The 23,893-nt window shown below is 42.8% G+C and overlaps 1 protein-coding gene across 4 annotated transcripts in view; it reads left to right on the top strand.

Moving 5' to 3' along the window:
- The window catches only part of pebp4 (phosphatidylethanolamine binding protein 4), a 54,901-nt gene extending 32,163 nt beyond the window's left edge, over positions 1-22,738 (top strand). For all 4 annotated transcript variants that reach the window (XM_076731601.1, XM_076731603.1, XM_076731600.1 and 1 more), the window contains 3 exons: positions 12,397-12,442; positions 13,971-14,087; positions 20,275-22,738. In XM_076731601.1, the coding sequence (XP_076587716.1) occupies positions 12,397-12,442; positions 13,971-14,087; positions 20,275-20,366 (255 nt within the window). In that variant the 3' untranslated portion in view covers positions 20,367-22,738. The remainder of the gene's footprint in view (positions 1-12,396; positions 12,443-13,970; positions 14,088-20,274) is intronic.
- The last annotated feature ends 1,155 nt before the right edge of the window (positions 22,739-23,893 follow it).

Genomic DNA, 23,893 nt, shown 5'->3' with positions numbered 1-23,893 from the left:
GCAAAGCTTGCTCATGGAGGTTTGACAGTTATCTGTCGATGACTGTGGATAGAAATTGGAGAACAGAGCCTTATGCTTGATGAATATTAAATAATTGCTCCTATTTTTGTGAGTATTTTTGAGTACTTGACAATTACAAAAATTGTCCATTCTGTGCAGATTATAGCCCATGTCTGTTCCTAACCAAGCAACTGACTGCATGGGATTTAATGACAGCGTTCCTAATATGCTCAGAGGATAATGCTTTTCATAATGGCAAGCGAAAAGCCACCATCAATACAATGTGTTCAGTAGAAGCCAATATTTTATCCGTGTTAGACTTGAATAATTTGTGTACGATTGCTGCATTTCCTCTGAATTGTTCTCTGGATTTGTTCAACTTGTTCTTATTGATATGCTGTAGGACTAACAACCATAAAATCTACTAAGACCTCTGATCTGTACTATTGACCATTATCATAGCCAAGAGGTTTGTTACAATGTGGTATTTTTATGCTACAGTTGGTGAGAAACCTGTTTACATTCCAGGGTGCTGTATAGTTCACTTCTCTCTGCAGCTCAGTCGGATTCCAAAGCACTGTATAGATTTCTTTCAGCTGATGAAATTAAAAAGACAGCAGTGTGTGTGTGGTGTGCCTTCCAGCAACGCGATTTGCCTGTGAGTTCACGATACGGGTTGAGAGGGGAGTTCCTTTGGGGGGGATTAAATAGCTCCCTCTCTTCCTTCCCTCCTCCCCTGCCCTCCATACTTGCAGAACACAAACAGCTTGCAGGGCTGTACAGTACTTGTACAACATGTTTGCCACAGTGCTGCTCACAGGTAACAATAAGCCAAGGTCAAAGGTTAAGAGGGATTGTGGAGCTCGGATTCTTGTGTGTTCCTCTGGCAAACATTGTGCACACAGGCACAGGAAACAGTGCCCATAGTATTGCTGGGAGACAGAAAGAGTGAGAGACAGAGAGAGCGAGTTGGCTCGGCAGAGAGGGGGTATCAAAACAAGCAAGACCAGGGTCGGTTTCATGAAGATGTTGGACTGGTCTATAAGGTTAAGACGGTCTTCGTTTTGCTCGTAGACTAGTCTCATACCAGTTAGACAGCTGCACAAAAATAAAGACAGATATATTAAGCTTAAAAAGAGCTGTAACAATAACACCGGCTGACAACCTGAGACTGAAAATGGCAGCACTGGTGGTTTGTTCAAACCAGTTAAAATGACCCATGTTTGTGTGACCTCCTTCAATGAGCACAAAAACTAACAGGATGGAAGGTGTTTCAACCTGATTGCTGGTCTTGTAAGTAAAAAGGTGAAGGTGTCCGTTAGCCATGAAAGCAGTCTTTCCCAAGTCTGAACTTAACTGACCTGTGGAGTTTTCTCATCTGATAGTAAGAGTTCGAATCAGGGGCTCTGTGTTGCAAACTGTGGTAAAAACCCAAATTGAGACACAAAGATCGCTTTGAAAACCCGAAAAATATCAGCGTATTCCACATGCATTAATTGGAAAATTCTCCTTTTGGAATAAAGCCCATTTCAGAATATCCAAATGGAATATGCTGTTTACATGACCTGTATCAAATCTGGAATATCGACATAATCTGAATAATAGCGGAAAATGAGTGTTCATGTAAATGTAGTCAATGTCACAGGCTAACAAGAAATAGAGTCGTTCAAGATGCTTGGAAATTAATTTAAGAATACATTTATTGTTGTAAAATGTCCTTTTAATTGTAAGATGTCCTAAACTGAAGACTTAATTCACCCAGATCCAACCATATACAGAGAAATCGTCGAAAAATCCACATTTTTGAGAAGCTGATGAACTTGGAAGTCTGTCTGAACTCTGACTGCTGGTGAGATTTAAGCCATAGTGAAAGTCTATCTTTGTGAAACCAGATCCCTTCCTCCGTCGGGCTCTTTGAATGGGAAGGAGATTATCCATTTAATCTCTTAATCATGTGCACTGTATACATAGTTGGTCCTGTGCCTAAAACCTCTGTCCTGATCAGATGTATCAAAGCCACCTTTTGCGATGATTCCCTCAAACCCACAGACTAATTCAGGTTAGCGCTGACACTGTTACACATGTTCCTCTCCAGCTGTCAGTACATTATACCCTCGGTGCCCTGTTAAAATGAAACCCAGACCAATGGTGCATAAAATCGAATGTGGAAATATGTAGATTTTAAAGTACAGCTTTTTAAAATCCCTCATTCCCACAAATGTATTCAGAATAAAGGCAGATGTTTCATAACATCAGGTTACTGTACATTTTTCACAGTATATGTTCCCCAAAAGTAGGAATTAATAATGAAGATGCTTTTTGGCCTGAAATTGCTATTCAAACAATTATGTACTTAGTTTCTTCCAACAAATGCATTCCACATTATTGTTTTGCCTCATAGCAAAGCACCCAAAAGACTAAAACCTTTCATTTCAGCAAAGGCCGCTATTGGTCACCGTCAATAAAAGCATAAAAGCATTTATTTCCCACGTTTGTCAAATTAACAGCATACTCCATCTCCCATAGGACTTGTAAGGTTCATTAACCTTTCTGTGAAGTGGGACAGGTTTCCAGCAGTTACCATAACCTCTGTCTCGCTCCTACCTCAATTATAATAGAAGAATTAAACATCCAGTGATTCAAAACAGTAATGCTGCCTCTTAAATCCCTTTGTACCAGCTCTCGGTTGTTAATGACTAAAGACACTGAATGAACTATAGAGTTATCAACAGATATAACCGCGGACAGAGGCATATCAAATGGCTACTCTTAACAGCAGGATTACTGACTAGGCATGTGCAGTTTTTGTTCGATGACCATATTTTAGTGTTTGTAAAAATTATTATTTGCTTTTTAAATGCTAGCTTGCCTTTGTTTTCTGCAAATCACACAGTATTGGATTAATAGTACATACAACAGTAATTATTGAGTTGGAGAACACATCTGTGTGGAAACACTTGTGGCTGTTTATTAATCATTGGTAATTGCAGGATATTTCACCAAAAATGTCACATCTACTCGCGCCATGGCCCGCCATCCTTCCAAAGTCAAAAGAATAGGCTGACCTTGAACTAATTAAGTGGTCAATTACACGCCTGTTGATCGCTTTTAATTTCCTAATAATTACATTAATTGTGTGGGCAAAGAGTTCGTTCTCTTGTCCACCTACTCCTTCATCCTCCACTTCTTCGTCGCACGTCTTTTTCTCCTCCTCCTCCTCCTCCTCCTCCTCCTCCACGCCCAGGCCCACAAGGTTTCTATACTCATTTATTTTGTGTCACCGTTCACACTTCAAAAACTATTTTAATTCTATGCCATTGACTGTTTTAATAAGCTTAATCTTCCTCTTCTCTCCCACCCCCTTTCTCTCATGTATTAATCAAAATCCAGCACGTGCCTGGATGTATCTGTTGGCATACATTAATACAGCTCTGTTATACCTATCAGTTTACTATCTCCATGGATTTCTGGTCTTACAGCCGGAAACCGCTGTAGCCATTGTGCAGTGAGGCCTCGTGTTTGTGTGTGTGTGTCTTCTGATGCTACTTGTAGGCAAGCTCAGGCTGGGATTTTCCAGTGCCACCCCCGTCAGTGGGAAGCCCTATATGGGGACATGTCAGCGCCTTGTTTGCTTGTTGTGCTGATGAAGCTGGGGGTGGGGCGAGTGGGCAGCCTTGTTCAGGTTCCAGGATTCCCTTGAAATGAGTCAGCCAGCCCCCACTCAAACTGGCTGTTACCTTGGGAACTCAGGCTTGGGCTTCCCTCAACAGTAGTTAAGTACAGACTCATCAGCACCCATACTCACGAACACACACACAGGAGCTGTAAGGGCTCGGAAGCAGCACCCAGGTTGGATGAAATTACCTCATTAAAAGAGTCTCACTTTGTCCTGTACTCTGCCCTGTTAGGCCCAATCTGCTCTCTGAGCATCAGATGACCACCCCAACACGGCCACTTTGTTAAGGCGAATTTGTAATGTATGCAAATTAAGACTGAATAGATGAGCGTGATAATGAGTTTGGGTGGCCAGTTTCCTAAGTCAGTGATTTGAGTAATAGTATGCTTCCCTGCTAATGAGCAGGGCCAATGTAGTGTAGGTTTTATACATCACAGTGTGTCGGGTGGTGTCACTGATGTCTGGAGTTCACTTAATAACTGGACTGTTTATGTTTCCAACTCAGTTCATTACCAAAGCCAAATGAGTTTCGTTACTAAAGCCATTAGCTATTGCTAAGTGGGTTAATTTGTCGATGCACTGAGGCAGATCGTGGGTGACTCCCCCACTGGCTTTCACCCTGTCCTGCTGAGGCCAATCCATCCCGCTAGGCTGATCACCATTAGGTTGCTCTACCAACCAGTCACCCCAGACTCAAGCCCATTAGACTCACACAGACGCATTTACCATTACTGGGGACTCCAGAGAAAATGATTGTTGGGGTTGTGTTTTATTTAACAGGGTCATTATTTTCCATTTTATTAAAAATGTAGCTGTTTATGTTGATGATTAAAAAAAAATGCATGAAAAAAATCTGTGAAAATTTAACCAATACAGTATTATTCACTTCATGTGTTAACTGATTTATTGGTATGCTTGCATTCTCTCTGTTTTGATGAGGGGTGGGAGTAACTACAACTACATCTCTGCTTGTACTTTGGAAAACATGAATAAAAACAGTAAAACATACCTTGCACATGCTGTAACTGCCATACACCTCTACCAACTGCTCAACCAAGAAGCAAGGCTGGCATTACTCCCAGTTCAAGCAGCACTGGGCTTTGCCAAGGTCTGTTTGTATGCCATCTTGTTCTATCTGAGAAGAAGAAGATTGTGACCTGCATAGGCCATACACACCAGCTTTTGAAGAGCGTCGGAAAGCTTCCAGTAGAGGAATATAGAGTAGCTTGAGCTTGCAGTGCAGTTGAAAAGGTGAAGCCATCTGTTAGCTGCCCTTCCTCAGCACCTGGTTCAGTCTCTTCACACTCCACAGTTATAGAGCCATATTTATAGGTTAGATGCCGCTTTCTTCAGTGAATTTCACTGGGATGAACTGTAGGCCATTGTCTATGGTAATATAAACCATAGAGCAAAGAGCAACTCTCGGAAGCAGGTTGTAATAGACTCCACCGAGACCCTCTATCCCCTCTGTGAATGAAAGATATAGACCACCACACGCATTGATGGTATGTTGCACCATAGAGCTCCCTTTAGATGTGATCCCAGATGTGCTTCCAGGTCCTGGCTGGTGGGAAAGTGGTTCCTCACGATGGCCTTGGCACGGTGATCCTCGTCAGCCATGACGAGAATGCATGCTTGTCTGCAGCTGCATCAGTGGCGCAGACTACCTGTGCAGATTTTCCTTCAGTGATTGAACACCTGAACTGGACAGAAGTTGACTCGCTCTTTTCAGATCTTTGAGGGCCACCTTGCAAAGCTAGGACAGAATAGGGTCCTGTTCAAAGATGAGTTGGAAGTGGTGGAGAGAAAGAGTAACTTTAAAGTGGAGAGAAGAGCATCTGCATGGTGTCTAAGTTAGTTGTGTCTGGGACTAAAATTATGGATGGATGAGGAGTGACATGGGAGTGAAGAAGCCTTAATAACCGGCAATGAATCCTGAGTGGACTGTGCTGGCGCCTGATGTGGTTATAAGACTGGAAGGGCTGAACACAGGAGATACACAGTGTGGCTGTGGTGGTGGAAGCCAAATGTCTGGATTCTTCCTGGCCACCAAATCTAGAGAAATTGCTTAATTATGTCTGTTTCTATCCTCTTCTGAAGGTCAGCAGTAGCACATGTGTTTGGATGACCACGTATGTTGGGCTTGAGCAGGGACTGACTGGCTTTTGTCAGTAAATTGTTGCCTACGATGTCAGTAAACTGAAAAATCAGGTGATCTCACTGGAATCATTTCACTCAATATACAGAGAATCTTGTCACCCGGGCATTTTGAATTCAGAAGTGACAGATTGTAGTCTGAAACTGTCCATTTCTTACTACCTTGAGATAACTAAGTCCCCGAGTTGAGCAGTCATGTGAATTCTCTCTTCCACTTTGGGAAAAAAAAAAATACTGTTTAACCTGTAAACGGTGAGGTTCCTTGTGAGACACAGACTTTTAATTCACAATCACCCTGCAAATGAATGGGCTGATTACTGAGGCGAAGATGAGGAGGCAGTCATAAGCACTTGGCTTGAGTGGAATAGGCGGGAGGGGGAGGGGAGGGGTGGCTGTGGCGGTACAAGTCCAGCCTCAGAAATAGAGCTGTGAACACCATCTGTCATGCTCTCTCTCCCCGTCTGTTAGCCTGACTGCAAGTAAAAGGGAGAATGCTGCTCTCAGAACTGCTTTAGAAGGACGTGGGTGCTGATTGTCGTAGGTGTGGGTTTACAGGGTGTGCAAGGGAGGGGGAGGGAAGCGGTGGATATACAAGGAGGTGCATGAGTAACCGACAAAGGGAAGCACTCACCCACACAGAGAAGGAGAAGGGTTGTTGGGCAAGTGGGTATTCCTGATGAAACCGCACCCCTGCACCCACCCACCACCTCCTCACGGACTCCTACCTATTGGGTCTTGTCAGAGGATTCCTAGCGGAAGTTATGTAGACACGTTATACAAACACACTGCTCATCTTCTCTTCTAAGGCCTGGGGGAGTTAGCAGTTCGTGTGTAAATGTTGAGTTTAATTTCAAAATGTTTAGCAAGTTTAGCCTGGTGATACCTGAGGCACCTGTTTTAGTTCGCCACTTTCAGAGCTGCAGGAGGTGCAGTGGCATCCCATCAGTAGTCATTTTCAGGAATTTCGTGATGAATTGTCTTGTCTTCAACAGTGAACTAGTTCAGATTCATTGTGTGGATCATGATAAATTAGTTGGTCTGGATCAGCCGTGATTGTGCTTCACTTGGAAGAGAGAGCCAGAATCGTTGCGCTGAATTTTGGTGGTTGGAGCATCAGGCTATTACGTGACCCACAGAAAAAGCTCTGCTGCGTTGCTTTTTCCAGATTTTTCAGAATTATTCATTGCTCATAACGTGTAGGCAGTTCGGGATCCTTTCTGCTTTTGTCTGAGTCAGAGTGTGAAATGGAGTCAGTAAAACATGAAGGCAAGCTGGGCCACGATGAACAACAGGGAGAGGCAGGATGAAGCGTCCGTAACACCACAGCTGGACTAATATTAGTTACATCTGGTATCTAAAGATGTAACTGACTCTTACACTTGAATAGAAGACATCTGTACACTTTATACTGAGATACACACATTCACCAATAACTAGTTGCTTATTAGCATGCATATTAGTAGCATACTGGCTGTTTATTAGTCATTATAATGTCTCATTCTGAGGGTTTGGGTTAATAAGTTATGTTATTTAGATTGTATTTCAAGTACAATAACTTTCTTGCTTACTACCAATAAACTAATTATGAGCTTATTCAGGGAAAACCTTTTTGTTTTAAGGCATTAATAAGTGCTTTATAATGACTAATAAAGTGTCAATATGCTACTAATATGATGCTAATATACCAGAAGTTAATTGTGAATATGTGTACCTTGTTAAGTGTTACCAAATTGGTTTTTGGATAATACTTTTAACCAGTTCTTCTTATGTTAATTGTCATATTTAAATCCACAGTGCAGTTTCCCATGATTGCCCTCCACAGGCAGATCAGAGATCAGGGTCAGCTGTACAACAGCTTGTAGTGACTCTGTCTTTTTCATGGCCCATTCACCAGGCCACATGCTTCCTGTTACTGAGTCATGAACCCTCCATTTGAAGGGTGGTGTCCCTACTCACTGCACCCCCTGCTGCCACAAATCCATCAGTGGATGTCTGGATGGTCTCCAGCAATGTCAACACAGTACAGCAAATATTCAGCTGATCGATGATCCCCGTGACTGGATTAACAACCGTGGGGACATTTTCAAGACATCTCATTGCTTCGGTGAGTTTTAATTACAAGCCATAAATCTGTTGCTGCCAGATATTCCACTGGTGTTGCTCATATTTACTTTTCAATTTGATGTATAGGAGTGAATTGACAGCTGAGACAAAGCATTACACCCAGTCAAATCCAGGCCTCCCCTCACTCAGCAGCCATCGTTTCTTTCCCGCGTCTTACTCTCTTACCTCAGATATAAAGCTCTCCTCTTGAAAGTTTGACACACCTTTAAGCCTCAGAGGCTGCTGTCTTTTCTGTTAAGTATATAAAATAGTCAACAGCCATTTTGACACTCAGTTTTTATCTCTCTATCAGCTTCTGCCTCTCCCACACGGCTCAGCGTGTGATTCACCATCACAGCTACAAGAATGGGTATTCCCCTAGCAAGAGGATGCAAAGCGTAGTCGCATTTTGTTTGACTTGATAACTCTCACATAAACTCAGTGCTCAAGGTAATCCTCTGTTTCATCAGCATTTGAATGAAATGAGTATTACTTTGTGGTAACTATACATTAAATGACTGAGTCATTTCTTCAAGCGCTGTCAGATGATCACCAAACCTCCATGCTGTTATCATGACTGCTGTGATAGATGACAGCTTGATGATTGTCAGGGTTTAAGGTTTGGTGTCAGGAGTTATTCATTATTTATTTCATCTCATCACAGTGATTTGTAGTGATTTATATATTATTTAGGTTAATTAAGTGTAGTATTTCTGTCATTGCGACGGATTTTAAACTACAGATCTTCTCTCTGTCTAATTAATTGCAGCTTTTATACCTGCCACACAGGAGGAGTTTAAACAGCATGCGTTCAACTCTTGTAAATGGTACAAATATTACTTAAATGTAAATCAATCAGTATAGATATTTGTGTGCAGGGCAGTGAGAAATCTACAGTATGACTTAACATTAGGTTGTATTTCGTGTATTCAGCTCTGTTGAATATTGAAGAAGGGATGACTTTTCGTGAACATGTGAATTTAAAACGTGGCACGCCTCGATGAGAAGAAACTCTGACGGTGTGTTCCTTGGTAACTGCATAGATAATGAAGCAGTTCTTGGTCGTTTTCGACTTTCAGCTGTTGAAATGACATAACTTGCAAATTTCCAACAGTTGAAACACTGACACAGCAGCGTCGAGTGTTCTGTTGGGCTCCCGTGGTAAAGATGCACATTTTGAATGCTTTGCTTCAGATTAAGCAACCAGTGACCGGTGGATCTGTATGTTAATGTTTATGATTAAAAGGCGTGACAGTACGGCCGTGGTTGAGCATTATGCGTAAACACACAATTACGTCTGTCCGAGCTACTGTTTTCTCTGACGTCTGCATTATGTAATGAAACTTTTATCCCCAGCTTGAAGCCGGCACAGCTAAACCAAAAATAAAACTGTTTGCACTTGGTCAGTATTGTGCTGCAGGAGAGTTACACCATTTATTTTCACTGTTTATGTTTGAGATTTTGTAAAATTGATGTAAAATGCTTGTGGACCATAGTATGACAAACATACTCCTCACTTTATTGGGGAGCTTTGCAGCATCTGAGGTGTGGAGTCTCAATGCTTTTGACTTTTCTAACCCTGATCTCAGGGTATCAGCCTAGCTGAGGGTATCATTGATCCAAGATTAACCTCATCAATGCACTGTGTGGCTTTTGATTCCTCCTAACAAAGCTGTAATGAATTTACTGTATGAGAAACTTTCTCCAAGCTACAGTGGGTCTTTTTTTTGACTGAAGCTGTCACCTGGCAGCTGTCTGGAGGTGACTGTGGTACATGGTGTTAAAATATTACAACTCTATAGTCACGAGCGCATTGGGCTAGGGTTGTGTCTGCCAGACTGGCCGAGATGCACACTGCAATGAGTTATTAATATTTATATATGATTTATATTCTGCTCTTTCAGTAAAAACATGTAGCAGTCATAACATTATCATCCATGCAGCAAAGCTGTGCTTGCAAAGAATGAGAGAGATCTAGTTCTTATTCACCAGCTCATTGTGTGAGCTTGTAATCAATACAAAATATCTCATTCATGACGTTCAACAGGGTCGAGGTGAATTTATTTCAGTCAAAATACACTGATTTCCAACCTATCAAGTAACGCTTGACTCACTGGAGTCATCGTTTCAATTTTATTCTATGTGTCATCGCTGCATTTCATTTTCCCACAGATTTAGCCATAAAACTGAACATTGATTAGAGACTTAGCATGTGTGTTTCTAATGGTATAAAACGCAGCAATAATACCGTGATGCACACATGAAAGCCCGTGCTTTAAGCCTAACCTTTCTTAATACACACAATTAACACAGCGCGCGGCTGTCAATCATTTAGCGGTCAGAACTTTTCACGCTCTGTGCCCCGCCCCCACAGCAGGGTCCCTAAGGGAGGCCGCCCACCATGTGAGAATGTCCTGTAGATTAGTGTGAGCGAGTCCGTAACCCCCCACTGAGCATCAGGAGTCAGCGACCTCAGCACCGCCCTGCCCTGTCATAACTACCGTGATACCAGCGCAGGAGTAGACAAACCAGTGTCGTCCTGTGAAAATGAATGTTTTTCTATGTGAGCTCTATATATGATTGACTGTCTTTTATTGTTTGGCTGGATTTTCAATATTGCATTCATTTGCTGTTGTTTTTACTCGACGTATTATAATGAAATTAAAAGGGCAGAGGGTGCCGTGGAGAGCGAGCGAGCGCCGAGCATTAAGATGTGGGAAAACGTTGCACGCTCAAATGTTGACTACCTGTTGCTATGGCAATGGGTTTGGATCCTGCAGGCTGCAGGACTCTTGCTATTTCTAAATAAAGCTTTTTTTCTCACTGATCAGTGGATGAAGATACTCACAGTTGAAACTAATCTACTGAATTTTAGCAGTCTGTGTAAACACTGATGCTCTGCGCGCTAATGCTTAGCGCTAAACCTCCTGAACAGCAGTCACAGGATTATAGATGAGATGATGCTCAACAGAGGACACATGCTTTGCTACTGCTACATGTTTTTACTGAAAGAGTACAATATAAATGGTATATTAATATGAAGAAATGAGTCATTACAAAGTGTATCTCAGTTAGAGATGTTTAACATTATGCACCACGGTCACCTCCAATCAGCTGCCGGGTGACAGGAGCCATCAGAAAAAGTCAGACTGTGATCAGCTTGCTGGTCTTTTGTTCCACATTTGACTAGAAAGTAAACAAAATCTTTCCGTTCCTTGAAAACTAAACACAAACACTGTAGATATTTATTAGATTTCTGAAATATGGCCATCAGGTTTCTTTCCAGCAGTGTGAAGCTTCATCACCTTTTAAAAAATCTGTTCGCACTGTTCCCAAGTTGTATAAGATATTAGTTCTGCGTCTGTTAAATCCACATCCTTAAATAATAGATGTGGATTAAAATCTCTACGGCTGTAAACTGTTCTGCTTGGTGTTTTTCTATAAAAAAGCCTCTCGTCCTGCCCGTCTTTTGTCCTCACATGCTGTCTAGTGACACAGTACCTTTGTCACCCTGTGGGGGGAGCCTGTGTGTGGAGAACAGAGGACAGAAATAGGTGCTGAGACCAGATATTTGATGCCTGTGATGGGGACTTCCATGCTTACCTCAAGTGGGTTTTGGGCCATTTCACAGACAACATATTTAGTCCTTTTTCCTCCCACTCAAGGATGCAGCCGTCTTGCAGTAAGCAGCCAAGTCTATTAAACAAACATCCCTGTGTGCAATTTGCAGTGCGAGGTGCCTGACTGTGTGCTTCCTGGGGATGAGGGAGTTTAACCTGACAAATATACAGTAGAAAACGCTGATGAAAAATATCTACGCTTCACATTGGGTTACATGATGTCTGTTTCTAGGCAACAGGAAATTAATATACAATTAATAATATGGGAAATTGCTGCTTGAAATCCACTCAGTGGTTTAATTTGCTTAGGACCTGTCTCTTGGCTGAGAATTGTGTCTTGTCTTCAGATATTAATATTATGGGCTTTTTATATATTTAACATTGACGTATTTTAACCAACAGTTTTGATGTAGTGCAGCTTCCTGTAAGGTTGATTTTTTTAATTATTACTGACAAATGATTGTCTTTTCCCAATCTGAACTTAAGTCTCAATGTTTATTGCATCTATGAATGCTACAATCACTTGCTATCACAATATATGTCTAATTAGACTATAACAAAATTGGCTGTGAATGAAATTGGCTTGGGAAGTACATAGCGTCTCCAGCCTCTCTCTGGTTGGTACAGTGGGTGCTAATTCAAGGACTGACCGCTGAGCTAAGCAAATACTTGGCTGCGAGAGCACAAAACTAAGGAAGAGTGGCATTATGTTGGTGTTGTAGGAAGCAATGTAATGGCCCACTGTACTGCCTTTCTTGTCAAATTGTTAGTTAGTTTGTCATTTCAGATTTAAATCTCTCAAACGACTTTGCCTGACTGACTCTGTGCTTGAATTACCAGGGCAGCGCACTGAAGAAAGGACATATGAAAGGGACGACACTCACAGGTAAGTATGGTTTTCAGTTGACCATTCATTTTGTAACCATCGTCACTTCACTCATTGCATGTTATCTATGTTGTGTAAGCTGTACAATGTACTTTGGTAAATTATATTTTTTAGTTGGAATATTATTTTGGATTTAACAGCAATTTAACTTTAACCTGCAGTGCGCAACTTTTGTCTCCCCCTTCTGGCAGTGAGGGTAATTACACAAACACTGTTGACTCGCTAATGACGGTAAAGGCGCCGCCATGACAAAACTCTGGCAAAAGTCACACTCCAGGTTTAAACTAACTTTACTGTCGTGTAAAATTTAAGTTGAGAGTCGGATGTGAACCCAGAGAGAGTGAAGTTGGTTGTGTTCACTGTCTTGCAGTGTTCTCGATGTTGGTGTTGTTAGCGACTTGGTGCTAATCAAAGCTGCACAACATTGCCAAGCAAAGGAATTACTGTTTCCGACATTCTTTGCAGTTTGATGATTTTTTTTGTCACGTGTATCTTCATCGCGTGTCTATGAAGTAAATACACACAGTTACTGGCGAGGATCATGGAGCAGAAGGAGCTTTCATGTTACAACAAAGCCAGCTGAGCATGCTTTACACTACAGTGTCCCACAAAAAGCAGCCTGGAAAACAGTTCACATTCACACAGTTTCTCTTGGACATTACCTCAGTTTTACATACTCCGACACTGCTCTGGCACAGTCGAAGCTAGCCACACGTGCAATATGCTAACATACAACAGGCTAACCTGCAAAATGGACAATAGAACATAAATAATGGACAAACATACAGAACAGCTTTCAAATCTGAACTTGGATCGTGGACAGTCGGTATCGATTCATCCTCGAGCTTCAGTTTTAAACCTTTGTTCTGTCCCTCGATGAGAAGGAGTTTTCCAACATTTCCATCAAAAATACACTTAACCCACTGGGTCTTCACATTCTGTGATGATGGGAAGACATGAAGATTGAATGAAGCCTGCAGTGGCCATGAAATGAAACAATGGCGGACAGCGAGGTAGATTCACTAAGAATTACGTGGGCGCCGATGGACACCTAGCTGGAGGTGGTGCTATGCTAAACAAGCCCCACAGGACGTCACATGGAGAGGCAAAGCCTGACTTTTTGGAACACACAGTTCCTGATAGATGGAGCAAGAAAAAAAGGAAGAGGAAGCTCTTCTCTGTTGTTCTGTGGGTCTCTAGACACACCGGGGACACACATTTATGTTGAAACGCTACGAAAACGTTCATCCAAAGAAAAAACAGCCCAGAGTGACTGAAGAATGCTAATTCAGGGTTACGGTTTTATGGATCTACAGCTCCCACTGGTTTATTGTAACCTAAAAAAAATCCACATGCATGAAGAGGTTTTGGGGTCGCTTAAAAACCTTTTACAATGACAACAATTGGGATTCAGCCCAGCGTTACATTTCAGTTGCTTCACTGTGATGATCATATACAGCATACTGCTGTGTAACATTGCTGTGTGATATCAGTGCTCCTTATTCAGACTCTTTGTTTGTCCATGCAGAATACGCTCCTCTAACCCCGCCACAGAAGTCTGGTTTTCACCGCTACCAGTTCATGTTGTTTGAGCAGCTTCCAGACGCACCAGTGTCACTCACCGAGCGGGAGAAGTCGTCCCGCGGTAATGACTCCACAGCACTGTTGGCCTCTGCGGTATCATCTATCATATACCAACACTGATCAACACACCTGCCAACAGTTGTTGAATCAGCAATAGAAAGATTGCACCAAGGCGTTAAAACTCGAGGCCCAAACATTTCCTCTCAAATTAACCACATGAGATGTTTTTGTGGATGTAGGTTTTGTGTTTTAGGAACCTTTACAGGCTACGGTAGTTATATTTTTAAGCATTAGCGAGTAGATTATTCTATTTCCTGGCATACAGTAGGAAGTTGTGTCATTTTACAACATTAGATTGATTTAGGCATTGCATCATTTGTTTGAGTGGGCTTAATCCTTTATTTAGGGTGAAATGTTTGCATATTAGGTTTCGACAAATGGATCCGTGACACTACTGAAGCTGCTATTATTAGTGATTTGATTTATTATATAATCTAACCCTCTTTAAGCGCAGGTTTGGGTCTGTGGCTGTGTTTCATCTGGACACAAATCATTACGCATAATCCACAAACAATTATGAGCATTTAATGGAAGCATTCGGAGTTGCTTTAGAAAGATCTTTTACTCCAAGTGCTTGAACTTAAAAAGGGAAATGTTAATGAGGTTAGTGAGTGAGTCTGCTGCAGTGTTAATGCCTGCAGGGTCAAGACAAGTACTGCTGGCTCCCACACACACCTGCACGAGTCTGCCTGACCACGTCTTGTTAACCTCAGCCAAACACGAAACCCTATCAGCCGTGGCTGCACACGTGAACAGTGCAGATTTCCTCACAACCTTGATTTCTGTTCATATTATCGGCAGATCATTTTCTTAGTTTGCCTCTGAGAAGACAGCCGTGTTTGTCTTGCAGAAAGCAGAGTTGTTGTTTTGTTTATACTTTGGGTTTTCAGACTTTTCCTCCCCCTGAAGAAACGTCTCGTGAAGGTGGGCAACTGCACTTGGATGTACAGTACGGTACGTCGCAGGAGGCGTGCCCGCCTGTCTGTTCTACTCGGGTCACAGCCGGTGATTTGAGGGGAGATCAGGGCGGTTTGAGACTTGAAGCCGCTGCGGCCGTGAATGAGTGGAGCTGCCAGTCTGCGCTGTTTGAAGTTTTGACAGCTATGTCAGCAAACAATCCAGGCACATTAGGCTGAGGTCTGTTTGATGTTGAAACCTCTGGAAAAAGAAATGTCAAAAGAGATGTACTTTGGAGTATTTTATGTATTCAGACTCACATTTGGGGAGGTTGAGATGAACTCGTATCACATTGAAAGGGTATTCACTGTGTCAGAGCTGGTTAAGCTGAAGAAAATAATAGCATGAATAATAGCCTGCTATTTAGAATATTTGAATATATTTTTTGTGCAAAATAAACTGGAGCGCGCTCATTTTCTGCTTCCAGATCCGATTCAGTAGTTGCCCCCACATTATGAAGCGATTGAACTGAGTGGATCCACCCATCCTTAATCTACTGGATGAGTTTAACTCCCGCTGTCGTACTTCCTCTCTCCTGCAAACTGTTCTCTATATTCAAGGGAAATTAAATTAAGAAATTCACTCTTGGATAATCAAATGTCTCATTTGATGGGTCAATTCTGGAGAGGATAACTGCCCTTGTAAAGAGGGTAATGGAAATAGATTCTGCGTGACATATTAAGAATGAAAGCCCGGTCATGGTTTATGAATAGAAAAATGTTTGATTTTCACAGTTATCATCGCTTTGGCTGAAATCAGCGGTGTACCTGCTGCATTATTATCGGCCTCTGCTTGGCCACGATCAGCACGGTATTCCCGCACAGACAAGAGGAGCAGAGGGAATCCCATGTCTCCCCACCTCCTCCGTTAAGTATGTTCACTTATTAGCGTCTGTCCTCCCTCCATGTGGTATGACACAGAGAGCATTTTTCATAGCCCATGACATTAATTGATGTGATTTGCGAAGGGAGAGCATTTAGTCGTGGGTGGGAGACTCCTAATGATCGTTTTCCACTTCCAGTAGCGCAGTCGTTGACTCAATTTTATCGCAAATTTGTTGTCTTTTTTCTTTTCATCTCTGACCATCACTTGAGCAGTAGCGGGGGTGAACAATGAGAGGTGGAGCAGGGCTGTTGTGAGGAACCGTGGGAGTCTGCTGCGCCTCCTGTGTTAAGGTTATGAATGTGGGTCAGTGAACTGATGGAGACAGCTGGTTTGTTACACGACGAACTACAGGGGGGCTGCGCTCTTGGCACCGGGCACAGGGGCGTGATCGTAGGGAATCCCCTTCGCTCTGGCTCAGGAAGGCTGTCCCTGACTGGAGGCTGCCCCTGTGCCAGGGTGGGGGGCAAGCGTGGGCACACAGGCCCTCGTGATACTTGTTAGCCGCTTGGCAAGCCCTCAATATGTCCTGCTACTGTTTTGTGCCGCCGAGTCAGTTTGTCAAGGGAAACAGTGTTACAAGGCCGGGGAGGGAGCCGCCGAGGCCTTGAGAGAGGCTATCTGGTGTTGTTTCAGCCTACACGGTGGTTTGCACATCCACTGTTCGCACATCCAGCCCCCCGTGCCAGGACTGGGACCTCAACAGACACTTCAGATTGATCAGAAACAAAAACTGAGGGAAAAGTTGAAAATTGAAAATTGATCAATTCTCGTAATTTTCCCCCCAGTAAATTACAAGGGAGAGGACGTACGTGACGAGCGTGTTGTGTGAATGAATGGATCACAGTGGAGTTAGCTGCTGGATGGTGCACGTTGCTCATCTTGCCTCCTAGAACCCCGACTGCCAGCTCAGCACACTCCACAGTAATTGAAGCCATTTGCAATGTTGCAGTGTGGTAATGGGCAGATCCATGTCTACCACCCACCCACAGCCTCTACCATTAATCAGAGCTGCGTGGAGTCAAGAGAGCCAGGATTTGGTTGCTACAGCAGGCCTGAGTTTCAGCCAGGAGTCGGCTGCCTTAAAGGAACACTTTGACGTTTCAAATTTTTGGCTGGTTGTGTTTCGTTTTTTTTTTGTTTTTTTTTTATAACAGACGCTCGTCAGATTCGGGGTAAAAGTTTCTAGATTTTTCCTCAACTCCACTCATCCATAAATAGCTTCATGATATTAATTATTTCCTGGAATTGATACTCAAAGTACAGCAGAAAAATTAATCAGTTTGTCGATCCACAGGAAAATGACCAGTTAATCATTCTTTAATCATTTTTTAAGGGAAATGCCAAATATTCCCTCGTTCCAGCATCTCAAATCCTTTGAGAAGATGGATTTACTGCTTTTCTTTGTCATATGTGATAAACTGAATATTGTTTTGGTTTTGGACGCTTGGGACAAATAAAACATGGAATCCGATCACGTCACTTTGGACTGTAGGAAATTGTAATGAGCATTTTCACTATTTTCTCACAGTTTATAGACCAGTTGGTTAGTCAGTTAATCAAGAAAATAATCACAAATTAATCTGAAATGAACATAACAATTTGTTACCGGAAGAGCTGAAACGGTTCGTCGATTAATTAGTTAGTTACTAATGAGCAACTATTCTGATAACTGATTCATTTTTGGGGGTCGTTTATTGAGCGAAGCGGCAATCGAAGGACAAAAACAAAACATTTTTCCTGCAACGTGACTATTTGAAGAATATTAACCAAATTTAATCCAACATGTGACACATCCCTTGGCGTCCCCGGCAAGGCGACAGCATTCGTTAACAATGGCGGCGGCTATAATGGCGGCACGCTGAGAGCTGAAATGGGCCGCCAAACAGTGTGAGACCGATCCTCGACCCAGGTCATCAGCATCTCCGAGCAAGACAAGACCGTTCTGTGTGTGACCCCTGACCTCTGACGCGCACAAAGAAATTCCTCCTCGTGATATTAACATCGTATTATCACGACTATGAGTTTGATGTGATAAAGCTCGCTGCAGCTCTTAGCCTGATATGGCTCCTCTTACTCTACAGCGATGAACAGGATCACTTGGTTTTGAGTATTTTTGAGAGACTATAAGAGGTTTAACAGGGACACCGCCCACACCACTAAATGTAGCAGTTCTGTGTCACCTCACAGCAGTCCTGATTTTCCTGCCATACCCAGACGGAGATGCAAGGTGGAAACAAAAGGGAAGGCAGGAAGACTTTAACATCGCCCTCAGGTCCCACACTATCTGTCCTTTCCATGAGCAGGCAGATGGGAGAGGTGGAAACACGTCTCTGCACTACAAACACACACCAGCCTATTTTAAGGTCACTTGTAAGTCTAGGCATTTGCAGGGTACCAGCCAGCGTGATAGCACCAGATATTGTGAATTCGCCTCATTTTGGATTGCGCCCAATGATTGCACAGCTTTAGACAGGATTATGTGTGTAAAGCCTTACAAGCAGCGCCTGGTTTTGACTCTCCGTCTGATCGTTAGTCTACAATAAAATGATCTTCAGTGTGACATTCTCCGTTTGAGGAAATGTTGCCTAATACCACTGTAAGGCAGGTTCTTCCTCAGAAAAGGAAAGAGAAAGTTTGACTTATTAATGCATGACTGTCACGAGAGTCAAATCTGCCACATGACTCGTGAAGTATATCTCCATATAGTGTAAAGTTTGCTGTCCCCCAGCTGCCTCACCCCTCCACTAAGTACTACCTCTAAGGGGTGAGGGACCTTGTTCTGGACATGCAGGGGAGTTTGGGGATCTGCAGAGGCGGTGCATTATCTCCCACTGAAGCACAGGCCAGAGGGGCCACTGGGGCCATGCCCTACCATACAGACAGGTCACTTGACTCCATTGCCCTCACTTGATTATTGGAGCCCTTTCTGCAGGCAGTCCTCATTCACAGAGAAGACCTGGCAAGATTCAGGTACTCATCTGCTCGTCTTCCGGTTATTATTCATCATCTTCCCCAGCTGAGCTCAGAACCTGACCTTACCTCATGGCAAAGCCTGGACACACAGAGGTGTCAGTCTCATAAACTAAACATGTAGAGAGGATGTGGAAGGGTGCGTCGGCCCAAAAGAAGTTGAGTAATAATTTGGTATTTTTATGGAAAACTTTCCAGTTTGAACATGTGCAAATAAATGCTCTGAGATTTGATAAGAGTTGAAGACAGTCACCTGTAAAAAGCCTTAAAAATCAGAGCCTTGAATAAGACATTTTGTCTGAAATGTAAATGAATCCCTCTGATTTGTTCCTGCATTGATGGAAGGTGAGTGCACTTGATGTGCTTGGCAGCGGCGAAGTGTATTTCTTCTCCCAGCTCTCCTCCACGATGACGGAGGATACAAAATGTGGCTCCTTGATGGTGAAAACAGACACAGCGAAGGCCTATAAAGCATCTGCAGCCAGAGGTGAAAAGCAGTAATGTTTCTATCCAGCCAGAGTCAGACTTGAACCCTAACTGTGAGACCATTCTCTCTACAGATTTGGACCATTTCAATAGTTGGCTTTCTTTTCAAAAGATTAACTTTCCTACCCTATTCTTGAGCATCTGTTAATGTAATTACTCCACATACGGAAATACCAGAATGTCAGCCATTCCCTGGATTACGGAGCATGGTATTGTCTTATGTACACCCAAACATTCTCTCTAGAATCTGTTGAAGTTTGCAAGTTTAAAGCATGCAGGGTTTTGTTGCCTTGGAATGATAATTGTGAATTTGTCTCTCTCTCTCTCTCTCTCTCTCTTTTTTTTTTTTTTTTCTAAAGGGAGGGGAAGCTGCAGGGAATCAGCGGTTGTCAAAATCGAAGAAGTGATATTGTCATACCAGCCGGATGGCCGTCTGGTGTTTGTTTAAAAGGGGAGGGAAGAAAAAAAAAACAGTCCAGGCGATTGAATCATATCTTCTTGCCAATACGTCCTTGCGTTCCCACCTCCATCATTACAGCAACATGTTTTATTTTCAGCAGTGCTGTTCTCAGTGACTCACATCCCAGAGCCATGTGCTGCTCAGTTAGGCCTCAGATCCCTTGAACATGGGCTGAGCGGTCATGAGAAATACTCGTGTAATGCACCAGAGATTGCGCTCAGACTGGACTAAATTTATGTAGGATATTGTTAGGATAAACAAATATCATGTAATAAACCTGTGAGATTTCAATGCTTTTAGTTATTTGGATCTATCTGCAAAACAGGTCATGCATCAGACTGAAAACAAACCTGGGTTTTAAGTTCATTCCACCTGCAAATATCTCTGAACAGTGATAGATTTCTGTCTGTGTGTCATCCCGCTCCCACAGGTAAATGGGATCTTGAGGCCTTCATCAGGAGGTTTCATCTGGGAGAACCTGTGGCCACACTCCAGTTTCTCACCCAAAACTACAAAGACTGAAGATGCCTGAATGGTGTTGTGGAAGAGGAGTCCGTCAGTACATAGATAGAAAAAAGACTTTCCCTGAATTAAACAGCATCAGTTCTTCAAAGCTTGCAACAGGTCAGCCCTCTTTGCATCTATCTTATCGCTGAGTTAGAAAGAGATTTCCTCTTTGTGTTACGCCAGCTGCTGGGTTTTGATGTTGCTCTGTATCTCTGTCACGTGGTCTGCAGCGAAGGATTTGGGAGATAGATTTTGACCTCATTGGGGATTTCTTATTAGTTTCCGAACACTGTCGGCAAGAGAAGGAAGACGGCCTGATATCACAACTCAGTGTGGAAAGAGTTGATTCTAATTCAGGGACGGAAACACGTCAGGGCCAAAAAAAGGAAGTAGGAGGTGAAACCGAGACCGCAACACAGCCGGATGCCGCAGTGGAACTTGAACCAAAATACTCAACAGAGTGACAGGGCAGGGGGAGGGGCTGCAGGGCCTGTGCTGTATTGGGTGAAGGGAAGTTGCTGTAATTGTTTATCATATTTCCATTGACCACTCTCACCCCAGCTGGAAACATTGAGCTTCTTTCAGGTCTTTCATTGATCTTTTTTTCTGAAGTGAAAGCTGCTCTAACACATGCTGAAGTGTCCTTGAATGTAACTTTGGGACGATGAACCCGTTTTGAACTTTGGACACTTGCGTAAGAGGCCCACCTGGCCGTCTGCAGAGGATGGCGAGGATAAACTTTTCAACCCTTTCACGAGGAGATATTTTTCAGACTTCACGAGTCTTTGTAGAGGGTGGGTCAGAGTACCCCCCATGAGGAATATTGGTTTCTAACCAGCAACTCTCCTCTGGGAGGGGTTTGTATCAATACCCCAGATGTCTGAAAAAGGCTGGATTTACATGAGGGACTTTGATGTTCTGATGATCAATCTTTAGTTGGTGGTTTCATTGACCCTGATTTGGTGTCTCATCAGCGGGCTAGGCAGGAGTAGGTAATGGAGGTTTTTGTTCCTTTGGTGGTTAAGCCAGCCTTGGTAAACCCCTATGTGCCCCCTCGATGAACTCTCGGAGATCATTGATCAAATTGTCCTGCCTCTGCTTTGTTTGTTTCTCCGACTTAGCAGTCAAAGCCGCCGCGTCCACAAACCAAACAAGCAAAGAAATGCACATGAGCACACAGTTAGACAGACGGTCCGCTGCTTTGAAGCAAATGTTAAGTATCCGTCAGTTGGAATATCGCTCTTGACCTTGATTTACCCATCTTATTTGACTTATTAAATCACATTTTTAACAATTGGCAAGTGGAGTGTAATTCCACACTCATTGTGAAGCATGCCAAGTGGGAGAGCATTCTTCCAAAAAACCACCTACTTGAATCCATCAGTGCACCATTGAAATGCCAAGATTTGTACTTCCAAATACACTGTGCATTTTTTTCTCTCCTTTATATCTTGGAGATATTCTGCCAAAACAGCTGGGTTTTGCCACTCAGCTTCCTTGAATGTGTTTATTTTTACTCCAAATGTCAGGAGAGTTGAAATATTCTGATTAAGAAAAACTGACAGCTGTAGTTCAACACTGCACAGTATATTGCCTTCTGTGAAAAAAATAACTTCTCACATCCCCTGACGATATGGGAAAGGCATTTAATATTTTCTTAATGTATTCAAACTTACATTAATTAAAAGGAATTTGTATAATCAATTCAATTGCCTAACCGGCACTAAGTGATCTAATATGCATATGATGACTTGAGTCTCCTTTTTTCTTTGCTATCTGCTGCTGAGGAGGTGCAGGAGACGCGTTTCACTGGAGAATTTGTGCAGTTCGTCACTCGTTTGGAGCAGTGGTGAAACGTCTGTTCGGTGCATGTCAACAGTACGGACTGCTGACCGCTTTGCAGCATTTATTTTCTGTCCGTTTGACCCCGGCAGACTGGTATTGTTCTGCAAATCGGACTGCAGAGATTCAGTGTTATTTGCTGCACCTGGAGATTTGAATCCTGCATCTGAAGAGATCCACACGGATGTCCTTATTTTTAGGCTCTGTTAAACGCCTACAACCGTTTGACCTGGAAAAGGTGCAGTTTTTCCAAGGTGTCTGCGCTGGCCTTGTGACTTAAATACACGTTTTATCTCCTCTGTTAACTGATAAATGAGACTCTGCACATATGCAGAAGATAGCAGCGACGGGGCACAGGCTTAATGATGTTCAGTTTGAACCCAATTGTAAGAATACTGTGTTTGTAAAACTACATAAACATGCCTTTATGGATGATGTGATCACACGTAACCTTTCTATCAAGCAGTTTAAAGCAGATTCACCACTGTATGCTGTCACTATTTGTTGCTGATAATCTTAAATAAAATGCTGGTAGTGCTTGAAAAACTCATAATTTGGAGATACGAGGTCTTTTTTTGGATCATTATGTGGGTTTTTTAGGCCTGATTGGAGGGTATTTCTCAGTACACATGATTATAATAACAATGAAGGCATTAGCTTTAAAAAGTTATGTAAAATATAGAATGCAAAGTACCTGTTGGTATATTTGGCAACATTTTATTTTTCCAGCTCTTGAGCCAACAGCAAGGAACAACAATTTCAGCCTTCCTCATGGAGCTTGGAAAAACAAAACTAATTTGACTATATATCCACGGTGCCTGGTTAGTTTTCCACTGTGCTTTAAAATGAGCCTGCGCTTCCATGGAATCCCTGTATGCAAAGGAGCCAGGACACTGCAGTCAAAGAGATCCAACGGCGCGACCTGTCGACAGACGCCGCAGGCCTCACCCACGTGACCCAGCTCACAGTCGAGGAAATAAGTCTGCAACAGGTAGGTGTTCCAGCTGGGCTCGCCAACTTTCCAACCACAAAGCCACACAAACGCCTCCCCTGAGGACAGACACCGCAGCACAGTAAGTCCTCAGCCTCACCCGAGCGGGTTCTCTCAGTGCTTTGCATCCAGAAACACGGCCACTGAGGCACCCTTTTTCCATGGGTCTCTCCCACTGCGCTGATCAACCTGTGCAGCTTCACGGGGTGGACAAAATAACAGGCACAACAGGGGGAACAACACAATCTGACACAATAAATACCAGCTTTTATAAGCTTGTAATGGTCTGTTTAAGCTAGTTTATAAGGCCATAGGTCAAGGTGCTGCTCTGCATTACATTATACTGTCAGGCTTTCCCGGCTGAATATCTCTAATACATGTCCTGGGTTTGTTCAGTTTGTAATGATACACAGTTAAGGAATAAATTCACATGTTAACACGACCACTCTCCAGAGATGTGGTATTTAAGTCAGTTCAGAAGGTATTTCTCCATTTAACAATGTGAAATTCATGTTTCTGAAGAGTTTGTTTGATAGACATCAAACTTTTTAATAAGAGTCCCATCCAAAGTTTGTGTTTTACAGGAATGTATGTCACAAATCGATATGTAACACATTAACAGCCCCTTATCATGTGAGCAGCTGAGTTTCCAACTTTTAGCCGGAACAGCTCAAACATAGATGACACTTTTAACTTGTGCTGCCTTTTG

Source organism: Chaetodon auriga, chromosome 5 (assembly GCF_051107435.1).
Source record: "Chaetodon auriga isolate fChaAug3 chromosome 5, fChaAug3.hap1, whole genome shotgun sequence".
Classification (NCBI taxonomy): domain Eukaryota; kingdom Metazoa; phylum Chordata; class Actinopteri; order Chaetodontiformes; family Chaetodontidae; genus Chaetodon; species Chaetodon auriga.
The sequence above is the reverse complement of the archived record's forward strand: the minus strand, read 5'-3'. Positions and strand labels throughout refer to the sequence as shown.